At 34.2% G+C, this 13,770-nt stretch overlaps 1 protein-coding gene across 6 annotated transcripts; it reads left to right on the top strand.

The window, feature by feature from the left end:
- Positions 1 to 2,421: 2,421 nt before the first annotated feature.
- On the top strand, positions 2,422 to 13,770 carry LOC113732526 (cycloeucalenol cycloisomerase-like). Of its 6 annotated transcripts, none has more exons than XM_072063756.1 (8): positions 2,422 to 8,021; positions 8,447 to 8,603; positions 9,977 to 10,060; positions 10,676 to 10,717; positions 11,519 to 11,629; positions 11,721 to 11,912; positions 12,052 to 12,149; positions 13,351 to 13,770. In XM_072063756.1, the coding sequence occupies exons 2-8, from the start codon at positions 8,487 to 8,489 to the stop codon at positions 13,541 to 13,543; spliced, it is 837 nt and encodes a 278-aa protein (XP_071919857.1). In that variant the 5' UTR covers positions 2,422 to 8,021; positions 8,447 to 8,486; the 3' UTR covers positions 13,544 to 13,770. The 6 variants fall into 6 exon arrangements, with proteins under 6 accessions (XP_071919857.1, XP_071919862.1, XP_071919861.1 ...); XM_072063761.1 differs by having other exon boundaries at positions 12,047 to 12,149; positions 13,335 to 13,567; XM_072063760.1 differs by having other exon boundaries at positions 12,047 to 12,149; positions 13,351 to 13,567.

The following is a 13,770-nucleotide window of genomic DNA, read 5'->3' on the forward strand; positions in this document are numbered from 1 at the left end:
TATATGAATGTAGTTTTTTGTTTGAATGTGATTTTTCGCACATTAAGACAATTAGGTTCAAATGAGAAATTTAAGTTGTTTGTGATGTATAAATTCATTTCAAGATTACCATTTGTCTTAATAGAGGCACTCAAACAAATCTATCCCTTATGGCATATCGATGTTGATGGTAATCATGTTGTCATTAGCATATATGACTTTAATGCAAAGTATCATACTGTGACGACCCTACCTCTCTCTAGGGCATACCTTCGAGGTTAGCGGACCGCCTGCCTAGCTCTCGCCAGGACTCATTCACTCTCGACTTCAAGAACACAAATTATAACTTTGAAAGGAAATGAAACAACAGTTCCAAACTTGGAATGTACATTTATGCTCAAGTCTGTCTCAATCGTTCATACATTCCCAAATACAACAAAATATTTAAGTTTCAGATACCTTTCAACCTTAATCGAGCACTAGCATGAGTACAATCACAAAAATTTCAAAAACTAGACTACGCTAGCCTGTACCAGCCTCACGCCCACGCTCGTACCCCCTATAAGGAAAACAAAACTAATAGGGTGAGCCAAAACTCAGTGAGGTTCCAAACATCATGCAAAACTCAAGTAGCAAGCTGAGCATCGTATAAAACTTGAAATATTAAAGTAGCGAGCATAAGAGTTCATAAAAGTGGACAATAACACTTCAAATAGCAAATCATTAGATATCCAACATTTCCAGGAAAAATGATACAGTAGCTCTTGTGAGTTAACTCCGCCATAGCTTCACCAAGTAGTAGTTGACACTCCGTCAACTTTCAAGTAGAGTAACCAGTCTAGTAGATCGCTACTTAACTCCAATCTCCATCCACCAATCAACCCCCTATCGGGCCCAAATTCCAAATTAATAGTGATGGTAATACTCGAGTATACCGAATCTAATGGACCATATCCATAGGATTCCACAATAAACAATAAATGATAAACAATAAATAATAAACAGTAAACAGTACCTATGCCTCGCCAGTCTCCCCGACCAAGCCCTTACCAGATCGATTCGACTGACTAACCAATAGGATTAGGATCCCAGGCAGTATTCTAGTCATACACACACATATATATATCAAGCCAATTGTAACCAGTGCACAATAATAAGTCACATTAGGGCAAGTGCGATAAAACACACCCTTGCCCTATTAAACAAGTTAAGTACCATCCAATCACATTAACAAAGCAATTCATTTAAGTAATAAGTTCAAACATACACTTGGAAACACTCACCAATGATTTATTGCTTTTCAAAACCAAGCTCAGGTTTAACTCCTTGGCTAGAGTCAAAATCTGCGATAAAATACCGTTTAATAGTTTGCAATCAATTAGGGTTTCAAAATAGAGGAGTTTCGGTTAAAGAAAAACAAGTAAATATAACTCATTTAAGTATTACTCATTTTACTTATCAAACCCTAGAAAATTCATGTTTGCTCTTTTGGTTTCGATAAATAAGCGTTTAAAACTTTTAAGTTTGTAACTTGGTATAAGAAACTAGGAAATCGCATTTAAAGTGGTCACTACTTTCTCCTTATAAAACATTTAGGTTTTGGCAAGAATTTCAGCTTATACATCCCTACTAAGGGGAACTCAAATACCCTAAGCAATCCTAGTTCAATTCACCCAAGAAGCACCGCTTAAGTTCCGTTTTCACTCACTTGAACTTCAAGAAAAAAAAAATGAACAGCACTTCCTTTGTTTTTCCCTTATTTTCCAGCCATTTTCAAGGCTTCTTTTTCTTCTCAATGTATACACCAAAATTTTATTTATTTAATTCAATTTTTGCTTTATTTTGTATTTAATTCAATTTTAGCTTTATTTTGTATTTAATTCAATTTTAGCTTTATTTGTTATTTAATTCAATTTTAGATTTATTTTTATTCTTGTTTTATTTTGTTTTATTTTGTTGATTAAATGATAGTTGGTATTTATTTTTGCTTATTTTATAAATTAGGTTCATAATTTTTATTTTTAAGATATTTTTCCATTAAAATTCTGAAAAGGAAAATTTTCACAAAAATATGTTTTAACCATCTTAGATTCGATTTCTTTAAAATAAATGAAAATTTTTGCAATGCAATTTCAATTATGAATTAGCTTTTTCTTTGTTGACCTAAATTGATTTTTGAAAAATAAAAATATAATAAATAAATAAAAATAAGAAGATAAATGGGGGTTTGCATGTTGGACAAGTGTGCTAAAGGAGCATTAGATAAGTGTATTAGGGGAGTATTGGGCAAGTGTTAGGGCATGCAAATAGGACAAGTGTCCCCATTTGTTGATACCACATGCAAGGAGAGGGGTACGTGGCAAGACACTTGTAAGCTTAGGAAAATTTGGGAAACAAAAAACAAAGGGAAAAAGCAAAGGAGAGGTTATGGGCAGACAAAAGAAAAAAAAACAAGGCAAAAGAGCAAGAGAAACAAGAGGAAAACCGAGAGAGGGTTTGGAAAAAAAGAAAAAGGAACGGAGGAAAAAAAAGAAAGGAGATTAGGAGGGGGTGGTGGCTGAGGAACCAATAGAGGGAAAGGAAACCAAGAAGAGCGAGGAGAAATCTGGAACTAAGCAAGGAAAATCTGGGAAAAGTTTACGGGCAAGAAACCAAAGGAAGAAAGAGCTTTGGGGTGGAGGAAACCAAAAAGAGGAAATCTGGAAAGAAAAAAACTGGGAAAAAAAGAAAGAAACAAGGAGAAAGCTATGGAAAAAGGCTGAAAAAAAAAAGAAAAAACTAGAAGAGAGGTTTCGGGCAGAGAGAAAGGGAGGAAAAACTGAGAAGAGAAACCGAGAGGGGGTTGCGGGAAGAAGGAAAAAGAACGAAAAGAACAAGGAGGGGAGTTACAAGCAAGAGGGGAGAAAAAAGAGGGTTTCGGCTGAACCAAAAAGAAGGAAACAAGAGAGGAAGAGGGGTTTTCGGGCAAGAGAGAAGGGAAGAAAAAGAAGAAAGAGGAGAGGAAGAAGAAAGGGGAGAAGCTACTGAAAACCTGGGGGAGAGTCTGAGGACAAGAAGGGGGCTGAATAAAGAAAAAACGGCAAAAGAAAGAAAGGAACCAGAGAGAAAGAAAAGGAGAAAAGTTGCAGAAATTTTTCTGCAGAAAAGTGAGCCAGGGTTGACGAACCAACCCAGTTCGTCACCCTATTTCGACAAATTCTGACCTCCTTTCGAGGACATTATTTTTTATGCTACATCCACGGGGGTATAGGAAAAAATTGTCTTAACATCGTCCCAAGAAAACATCTCTAAATGCCTTGAACTCGAGCTCAAACTTCCTTGTTGCACAACTCTTAGCACGACTATAGCAACCTGTTTTTTGTTCTTGGATGAAGTTGGCACATTTCTTGGAAATCTACACTGCTGTTCCGACTTACATAAGTCTCAGAGGTAACCTTCATTCACTTTTCTCTCTTTGCTCCAATTTGTTTGCAAGTAAGCTTTCAGAATATCGTGCTCTCTTTGGTTCGTGATGCATGATCTTGTGCTTGCGCTTGGAAATAGAAATCTTGTGTTAATATTGAGATTGCTTAGCCTCATGTGGTTAGATCCGAAATTTGGGAATTGTTTTGGTAGTGTTTGTGGGCATGATCAGCTTCCAAATTTACAGAAACCCAGAAATCGGCAGAAAGAAGAAAAGCTTCTTCGAAGATGCATGAAAAAACTTTCAACAATTTCATTTTAACCCCTCCAGTTTCCCTTATTCTACTATGCCCCGAAAATTGGAAAATTTAATCATTTTTACCCCTTTTAAATGATATTTTTCTTTGATATGCCTTAATGTGATTTTTGGACAGATTATTGGTGATTTTTAGGATGAAATTTGGAGGTCTAATAGTTTTTGATAGATTTATAGTTTTGATTTGGATTTTTAGTGACATTTTGGGTAATTTTGTTGTTTAACTATAGTAAATGGGTTTTCATTTATATTTTGTGAACTTTAGCATTTAGTTTTGGTAGGTTCCATCTTCAATCCTTAACTTTATTTTATGTTAATTTTGTCCCTTAATATTTGTAATAATGATGATTTGACTCCTCAAACTTCTTTGATTCTTTCAATTGGGTCCTTGTTTGTTTTAATTTGTTGAATATGGGTTGTTTACTTTCATTTGAATGCTTTGATTGACTCAATTTTGTATTTATTTCCATTTCTTGTGATTATTTACGAATTAAAACGATACCTTGACCATTTTATTGTTTTGGAGGGTAAATAAGGAAATTGCATTTCATTAGACAACCAATTCAAGGGAGGTACACTCTACTCCTTTATTGTGATTTCATTTGACCCTATGTGCTCCTGTGTGATCTTATGTGTATATTGCATGCTCTTCGAATGTTTTTTAATTTATTTCATTTATTTGTTTAGTCACTTTTATTTGTTTTAATTTTGTATTTTAAATTACTTTTTAGTTATTTGAGAGGCATTTAAATGCCAAATTGTAATAGTTAGGTTATTATTTCATTCTTTCCCCTTTTAGATTGTAGTTAGGGCCCCCTAATGTAATAGTTAGGTTCCTGTTTGCTTTTATTTGCTTTGTGTGTTTTGCATGCTTGTGTGTTACGTGTTACTCGTTTTCTTAGGGTCTTGCATCTAGATATCATGCTTATGTGTTATGTGTTTTATGTGATATCATGTGTTTACTTGCTTTTATTATGTTAATATGAATAGTTTTGTTATAATTAATGCATGATGTCACCGCACTAATCCAATGCTAGTTGTGGTACTTTTTTTCGATTCCACACTAGTTCAACGCTAGTTATGGCTTCCTTTTTCATTTCTCACTAGGTCAACGTTAGCGAGAACTTATAGACATGGGCTAGTCCAACGCTAGACCCTTAGGGACCATCCACGCGCTAAATCATGTTTGTGTGACAATCACTACATTTTCATGCATGTTTTCTACTTTTCAGGATTTTTTCATTTCGTGTAACATTTCCCTTATATGTATATATATCCCTTATTCCATGTTCCCTCTATATATGTATCCCTTATCCCATATTCCCACTATATGTATATCCCTTATCCCATAATTCCCCTATATGTATATTCATTATCCCCGTGTGTGAGACATGGCATTAAACTTGCATTTTATTTAAGGAAAGTTAGAACTATGTTAGATCATTTTGCTTGCCTAGATTTGGAGAGAACCCTTTGAATATGGAATATGGACTAGTATGGCTTTTCTAGCCTTAGCACGCTCATATTCCTTCTATAAAAGGGAAAATTAAAGTCACGAATATTAGTTCCTTGCACCCGTTATGATACATTCCTTTAGGCCATGTATATTTGTATCATTATTATTTTCTCTTTTTTCCTTCGAGTCTCATATTTTTGTATATTCGTGCTCTCTTCAAAGATTCACTCTAAGGTATTACAATTAATGTGATTTGCACCAAGTAAGTTTTGAAGAGATATTCCGACCCCCCGACATCCTCCTAGGTTTAAGTTTTGCATTCATATAGTGACATCCAAATGTGATAAATTCTTAAGTTAAGATAAAAATATTTTTCACTAAATCACGCAACTAGCCTTAGCTAGATTGAAAAGATGCCTTGGCTTGCCTTCCCTTTCTTCAAATGTGACTCCCGACCCCTTTTCTCTTGATTTTGCAGACATGGAGTCATTTAAAAAGGGTTTTCTTTACTTTTTATTTATTTAAATTCATTTTAGGTGACTTGGTACACCTTAACTCAATACCAAGTGGCGACTCCTTTTTTTTTTTATTAAAAACCCTTTTTAAACTTTTATTTTTGGGTCAAAATTGTCGCACTTTTTAAGTCCCATTTAGGCCCATTTTCTTTATTTCCTAAAAATCAGAAAACTCATTTTTTCAATCAAAAATTAATCAAAATTCATTTTTTTAAACACTTCATTTTTCATTTAAAAATGGGGCGCGACACTCAAATCAGCCCCAAATCAACACACAAGTAATAAGATAAAACAGCTCTTAAGTTAAGCCATAAAACCATCTAATTGAAGCTCATTTCTAGCATATATCCTCACAATATCAAAGCTGGGAAATCTCTAATAAAGCTGAAAATTCCTAGTTAGAAGCTAAAAAGTCATAATAAAGCTACCAATCATCTCACAAGTCTATAACCAAACTCAATACCAACATATCATGGATAAACAACATAAATCAAAGCTGAAAATCATAAACCCTAGGCTGATTTTTCACCAATCTTCACCAAAACTAGATTATGATTTCTAAAATTCCAAGTTTCAAGTCATCTTCACCATAACTTGCAAGAATAAGAAAGAAAAAGGAAGTTGTTCATCTTATACCTTCAACCCCTTGAACAAAGTGAAAACAAAGGCTTTCCTCTTCAAACAACTCCACCACAAGCTTCCTTAGCTCCTTGTTGCAAAATTCTATGGATTAGTTTAAGGATTGAGGTTGATTTTCCCACAAAATCAAGTTAGAAAGCAAGGAAAAACTTGAAGAGTTTTCTCTCTTTTTCCTCTCCTAGAGCTCGGCCAAGATGAAGAAAAAAGTGAAGGAATTTTGGTCCAAAAGAAAGATAAGAAGATAGGAAAGTTTCTTGATCAAACTTGCTTGGATGGCCAACACTTGTCAAGCCACCAATTTCCTCTTGTTTTTGTTTCTTTCCTCTTGTTTTTAGTCAAAAATTTCAGCTGACCTTAGGGTTATATTAGGGAGGATTAAATGAAATAAAAACAAGGAGATTAGGGTAAGAAAGTAATGGTCAAGTGGTGTACTCAACCGATAACAAACGGCACACATCGGTTTAAGCCTACTTTCTTAACTCTCTTGTACTTTTATTTTAACTTATGATTCACTAACTTATTTTTAGCACTTCCAATTACACACTTCTTCTTACTTAATACTTGCTCTTATCTACCAAATTTAGTACACCCACCTCACCAACTGATTACACTACTAAAATGCACAAAAATCCTAGTGTACTCTAACTATACAAGTAAAAGTAAAACTTTCGATTCTATTATTTATTACAACCATTGAAGGAGTAAAGTAGTAGTAAAGGAATTATGAATTAATTTATTCAAAATAAAAGGAAATTATAAGGAAAATATAGGTGAATTTTTAAGTCCTCACGCATACAATATTCTCATTTAGTGTAATATTTATTTATTATTTTTCTAGAGATTTATTTACCAACAAACTAAGGCTAATAGACAAAAATAAATATTATAAAAAGAAATGAAAATTTTAAAAATTGTCTTTAAAATTTGAGAAGAATGAAAAAAAAAAGAAAAAGAAATGAATGAATAGCTAATCAACATGGATTAGATAAAGAAAAAGGTAATTCATAAAATCAGTTATATTACTTACTTTTTTTGTCTACAAAGTGAATAGATAAAAGTAAGACAAGTTTTAGTACATCGAACACGTATTCTTTACAAGTATTTAATATTTATTAATTTCTTAGACTTTCCATTGCAATTTATACCTAGGTTGATGAAAAAAATTAAAAGGAGTTGCCAATTTAAAGATAAAATAAAACGAACAACTCCCCAAGTGAATTTCCAGTATCAAACACAATGAGTAATTGAAGGTGTGAGTTTTCTACAACTTTAGATTTTTATTTTCTGCATTTACGATTATTCACAACTATTGTTCGACTAGAATTTGATACAGGAGAATATTTGTATGAACAAATAACTGATAAAATATGCTTAAGAGGTGTAAAATTCTACATATCATGTCCACAAATATTAGATACACCATTATACCATCCAATCCCAACTCTATGGCTAAAAATCTTCCATGAAACCTCACAGTCAAAGAATTAGAAGAAGTTAAGGGCCTACAAGAAGAACTTTAAAAATTTAAATTGCCAAATAGACAAGTATCCCGAAGTTCAGGGACGTTATGGCCAATTTAACACTGTCAAGTTTGTCTTCTTCCCCGCTGCTGACCACGAGTACAACCAAATCAAAGTAGGCATCACGTCACAGAGTCTGAGTACACTCTTCAGTCATTTTTTGAACAGATCAGTACTTGCAAAAGTCCTTTGAGGTACTTTACTGCTCTTCTCTCTTTCTCTATCTATGAACTTTTTGTTTCAAGTGCTTGGGCTTGTCTTTTCTTTAAATGGGTACAATCTTGGGATTAAATTTCTTGATTTTCTGGAGAAGATTGTCGATTTTTGGGCAGGTGAGTTCACTTGAATTAGTGGGTTTCATCCTATTTGATTCTTGTTAATGGGTTCTTGAGTTTAGTCCATGTGCTGCCCATTCAAGTTAAATTGCTAATAGCTAGCTCCCCCACCCAAAGTTTGCATTTTTGTTGTCGAAATCCATGTTTGACCTGTTTGTAAAAGTTTTAGTTTGCGATTTTTTGTCTAGAATGTCATTTTGTTTAAATCATGACTTCATGAAAAAGTTTGTTTTTTGTTTTATTTTATTTTAATTTTGAACCATAGAACTGTTGAACATTTGCAGGTGGATTTTGAAGGCGAAAATATAGTTTAATAGATATTGTATGATGTGGTTAGCTCAAAATCCAAGTAAGCGATGGGGCGAAATATTCTTTATTCTATATACACCTTTCTGGTTGACGCTTTGCCTTGGCATTGTTGTTCCTTACAAGTTATATGAGGTAATTGCTCCATATATTATGAATTGCCTGGTTTATGTACGAATTAGCCTGGTTTGCATAGTTTGTAGGCTTTAAGGTATAGTCTTAAAGATTTCAATGGCTTTAGGTTGATCAGAGAGCTGTTATCCCAGATTAAGTGCTATACGAAATATGTTCCGAGGGACTTAAATGATGTTCAAAGTAATTGGCCTTGTGGCAGATGAAAATAGGAGTGTTTGTCATAGTAAGCAAAAAAAGATGCAGGATATGTTTTTCAACCCTTTCTCGCCTAGCAAGGTCTTAACAGCCAAAACTTGGTGTGATTGAAATGTTAAACAAGAAGCAAAAAGATAAGAGAAACGGTAAATCTGCACCATATTCTTTGCTTGGATTAGATTCCTGTTTTTAGAAAAAGGAATGCATATGCTGAAATTTTGGAGGGACGTTGCTTATTTTCATATCTTACCATTGAAGTCCTCAGTTTCTTTGATACTGGGAATATGGAACTCTTTCTGTACTGAAATTGGGTCTGTAAAAGTAGATGGAATGAAACTTTTCCCTTTTGCTCCTTTCTTCCCATTTTACTTTTCCTACCCTCTTTTGAGTTGCAATGCACTATTAGAACAGGATTTCATCCTCATTTATCCAATTCTAGAGTGTGTGCTGTGCCAACTTTAGAATTGACAGTTATTTATGAAAAATTCGGAGATCTGACTGAATCAAATTCTTTTTGTTTCAGAGTTTTCCCAAATTTCTGCTCTTGGAATCCACATGGCAAGTGAAAAATGCTATTCTGGTCACTGGTCTTTCTTAGATTTCATGTTAAACTGAAGCAATTATTCCTGCTGATGTTTAAGACAATGGCCCTTTGCTTATTAATTTGCCTTTTACAGTAGCCTTTTCAATCTCAAAGAGTTTGGTGGGAAATATTTAGATGAGTTTAGCTGGGTGGAAATATATGAGTTTTTAGAGCCCATGGTGACAGTATAGGTTAGCAGAACAAGTCTTTTATTACTTGAGACATGACTTTCAAATTTGTGTAACATTCTTTTAAAAGTTATAGAATTTTCGGTTCTGTATGAATCAAGAGCCTCTGGAGGATGGAGTTTTATTTTACGTTTTGGCACTATCGTCTTTAAGTTGATGTATCCTGTATATAATCTTCATACTAGAGTTCACTTTTATATTCAAATCAATGAGTTGAAGCTTCTCATTGAACAATTTCTTCCTGCATGGTTGGAAATCTTCTCCTCCATTGAATACCTTCTAGCTTTCATGGCAGACAACTATTATATTTGAAAGATAACTAGCTTTCATGCTAACGATCCTTATAACTTTTGATGATTTTGATTTCTGTTGTTTTGATGCCACTTAATGTGAACCTTTAATGGCAGACATTCACAGAATGGGAGTATCTGCTTATTGGTCTTGTTTCGGCAGTTCCTACTTTTGTAGTACCACTTCTATTTGTTGGAAAGGTGAGCACGTATCCTTTTCTCCACCATATGGTTTTGGCTTAAAGTCGTTCAAGTAATGTGCAATTGTCAGACAATAGAATACAATGCCACTTGCATTAGAGTGTCATATCATGGGGTTTCTGTTCATTTTCCTGAAATGGTTGCAGTATAAAAACCTAACTTGTTTGGAAAGGGTCTTCGGAAACCAAACATGGCTTGCACCAATTGCTTTGAAAAGTGCAATCACATCGATTTGTGATTGAAACTTAAAGACTACAAAAAAGTTTGGCCGCCTATATCTATGGACATTCCACCATGCAAGAGCACATGAGAGAATGACAGGAAAAAAAACCAAGGAAATATATTCCACTATTGACCAAAAGTGTGATTCCTTGAAAAGTGACGAAAGATTTGGAATGGATGGAGTAGTAGCCAATCTTCAGTCATAAATAAAGAACTTTGTGCTCTGGGGTCATACTCTTCTTCGTCTATGCTACTCATTTTATCTAGATCACGTGATAAACTGATAATGTATAGCCTAGATGGTAAACTTCCTCAAATAAATATTACCTTAATTATTCAAGGTCTTATATTTGTAAGAAAGCCCATCTTTACATTCTGTTGAATATTTTGCAGGCTGATAGAAATGTTTCTTGGAGCAATCGCTATTGGGTAAAGGCAAGTGTTCTTTTGGATGAAGTGTGAATGCTAATCTCACTGGAGTAGTCATATCACCATTTTGTTGACATAACTACTTCATTTTGTATATAATTTTAGATGTGGTTTGTATACTGTTTTACATGTGGTTGTGGTAGGGATGTCTCTTAATCATGTTCTCCATGCATGTGAGTATGAAAATCAAAATAAAAAATCTGTAAACAAGTGCTTCAAAATGAATCTTCAAAGCTGCACTGCTGGATTAGCTTGTTTTGATGAGAAAACTATTAAATATATCCTTTAGAGTAATCTCAACATCTGGCCATAAGAGCTTTGATGTGATGAATTGAAAAATGAAAGAAAACTATTAAATGAAAACAAAGGTTCTTAAATGACTACTTGATGAATGAAATAGGAAGAAGATACATTTTTGTAATTTGCTGACAATTTGAAACTTGAACCGAATTGGATGTCTTTCTTAAATGATGTTTAATTTAGTTTGGCCATATGAGCTTTGATGTGATGAATTGAAAAATGAAAGAAAACTATTAAATGAAAACAAAGGTTCTTAAATGACTACCTGAAGAATGATATAGGAAGAAGATACATTTTTGTAAATTGCTGACAATTTGAAACTTGAACGAATTGGATGTCTTTCTTAAATGATGTTTAATTTAGTTTTGGGTCCTATCTTATAAAATAATGATAATGCCACTCGAACAATATGTGAAGCTTTATATTTGCTAAGCTATACATGGCATTGCTGATATTGTTCTTTATATATGATGGTGGCTTTAACTGTAAGGTTCCTTTTTATGACAGGCTAATCTCTGGATGATGATTTTCAGTTATGTTGGAAATTACTTTTGGACTCACTACTTCTTCAAAGTTTTGGGCGCATCGTATACCTTTCCATCATGGAGGATGAATGATGTAAGTCATGGCTAAGAAATTTTGACTTATGCTCTTTTGTATTATTTTTCATGTTCAGATTAACATCTTTATCTGTCTTTTTCTTTTGCAGGTACCTCATACAACTTTCCTTCTCGCTCACGTCTGCTTCTTGTTTTACCATGTTGTTTCAAACATTACTCTTCGTAGACTACAACATGCAATTGCTGAGTTGCCTGAGACAATTCAATGGGCTTTTAAGGCTGGCTGGATTCTGGCTCTTGCTTATGTCATTGCATACCTGGAGACAGTGGCTATTGCAAATGTATGTGCTGAACATTTCTGTAAATTTTAACTTAATTAATCACACAGTGCTGTTATGCGTGCCATCTTAAAGCATTTAAGCTATGTTGCTTAAGGTGAACTAGACAAGCTACCTAATAATCTAATTTACTAAAGTGCAGTTTCCCTATTATACGTTTGTGGACCGAGCATCCATGTACAAAGTTGGCAGCTTGTTTTATGCAATTTATTTCATTGTCAGCTTCCCAATGTTTCTGAGGTAAGACTGCAAATTATGGATTCTATCTTTTATTTATTGTCACTGTGTGACTTATTGGATTTTATCACTTTTATCTTGATGTCTTGGTTAGCTTCCTAAGTCTTAGGGCTTGATACTGGGGTTTAAGCATTTCTCAGCATTACTATTGAAGTGTAGAGGCAAGTACTACTATTTCTAAACAGCATTACTGTTGAAGAGTAGAGGCAAGTACTGGTGATTGTAAATCAATGGATGACCATTAATAAAAGGAGAATAGGAATGCTACCATTTAAGTAGTTCGTGCCTTTGAAATGAAAATTTTGATGCAGCCTCAATTAGGATGAGAGTATGCCCAAGCACAGCCTGAATTTTGGGAAGAAATGAGAATATGATTGGTTGCTTGCTCTTAGATAGTTATTGGGTCAAAAAATAAAGAAACTTACTGGAGTAAAGCGTTTGTACGAGTTACATGCTGGAAAAAAGAAATGATACGTTGGAAAAGAATTAGCTTGTTAATGCTACTGGAATGAATAATACTAGATTGAATTCAATTCTATATGATGGCTGCATTGTGCCAAGCATGATAAACCTGAAATTATCAGATGAGAAAAATGTTATAGTGCAAAGTCTTGACTTGATGGTGTAAACCATTTAAACATGATTGCTTAAATAAGTGATCTTATCTGTGGGAAATGAGATCCATCTATTCATTTTCTTGGATCTTTGACCCTTGATCAGGAGCTTTCAACCAGATCGTGACTGTAGTCTTGCAAGACATGGATTTGATAATATTCTAGCACAACTTGGTGATAGGGATATGTACTTATTCTCCAACAGACTCAAGATTCATGAAATTTTGACTTGATTCCAGTAACTTGTGTGGCCTTTTTCCAGTAACTTGTACATATACTTTGTGGACAATTTTGACTTGATTCCAGCTGGCCTGTTTCCTTGATAGTAGCTTGCCTCATGAAATTTATGTGCAAGTGTTTTGTGTTCAATTATGTGTCATGTGTGAATATGATATTGGAAAACTTGGAAGAGAGTGAAAAAAGATAAGATATTATACATGAACAGAACTTAACCAAAATAGTTTGTGGTTTTGTTGTTAGAACTAATTAAGAAGTTTGGAATATAGTGCCAGAATTCGGGAATTTAATTGCTTGTTGCTTCTATGATACTTGTCTCGGTTCTTCTAATGGGAAGACATCATGGTGTGCAGGGTTGATGAAAAACCTGGCGATCCGTGGGACCTACCCAGAGTGGCCATTGATGCCTTGGGGGCTGCAATGCTTGTTACAATTTTACTGGACTTGTGGCGCATTTTCCTTGGACCAATTGTTCCTATTTCTGATTCAAAGCAGTGTCCTCAATCAGGATTACCATGGTTTGCCGAACATACCCAACAATTCTGAAGCCAAGGAAAATTCTTCAGGGAAGAGCATTTGTAAGAATGATCTCTAACTACAGTAGGAGCAGTCATGCATGCATTTCTGTTTTCTTTGATGCAACACCAGTTGTATCATGTTTTTCTTGTATCCTTAGTTCAACAAATTGCCGATGAGATGCACAATGTACGGTATCTTGCTTTGCTCATATTTTACCTTTATGCATTTTTCCTGGTGATTCATGGTACCATAAA

Source organism: Coffea arabica, chromosome 8c, assembly GCF_036785885.1.
Source record: "Coffea arabica cultivar ET-39 chromosome 8c, Coffea Arabica ET-39 HiFi, whole genome shotgun sequence".
Lineage (NCBI taxonomy): Eukaryota > Viridiplantae > Streptophyta > Magnoliopsida > Gentianales > Rubiaceae > Coffea > Coffea arabica.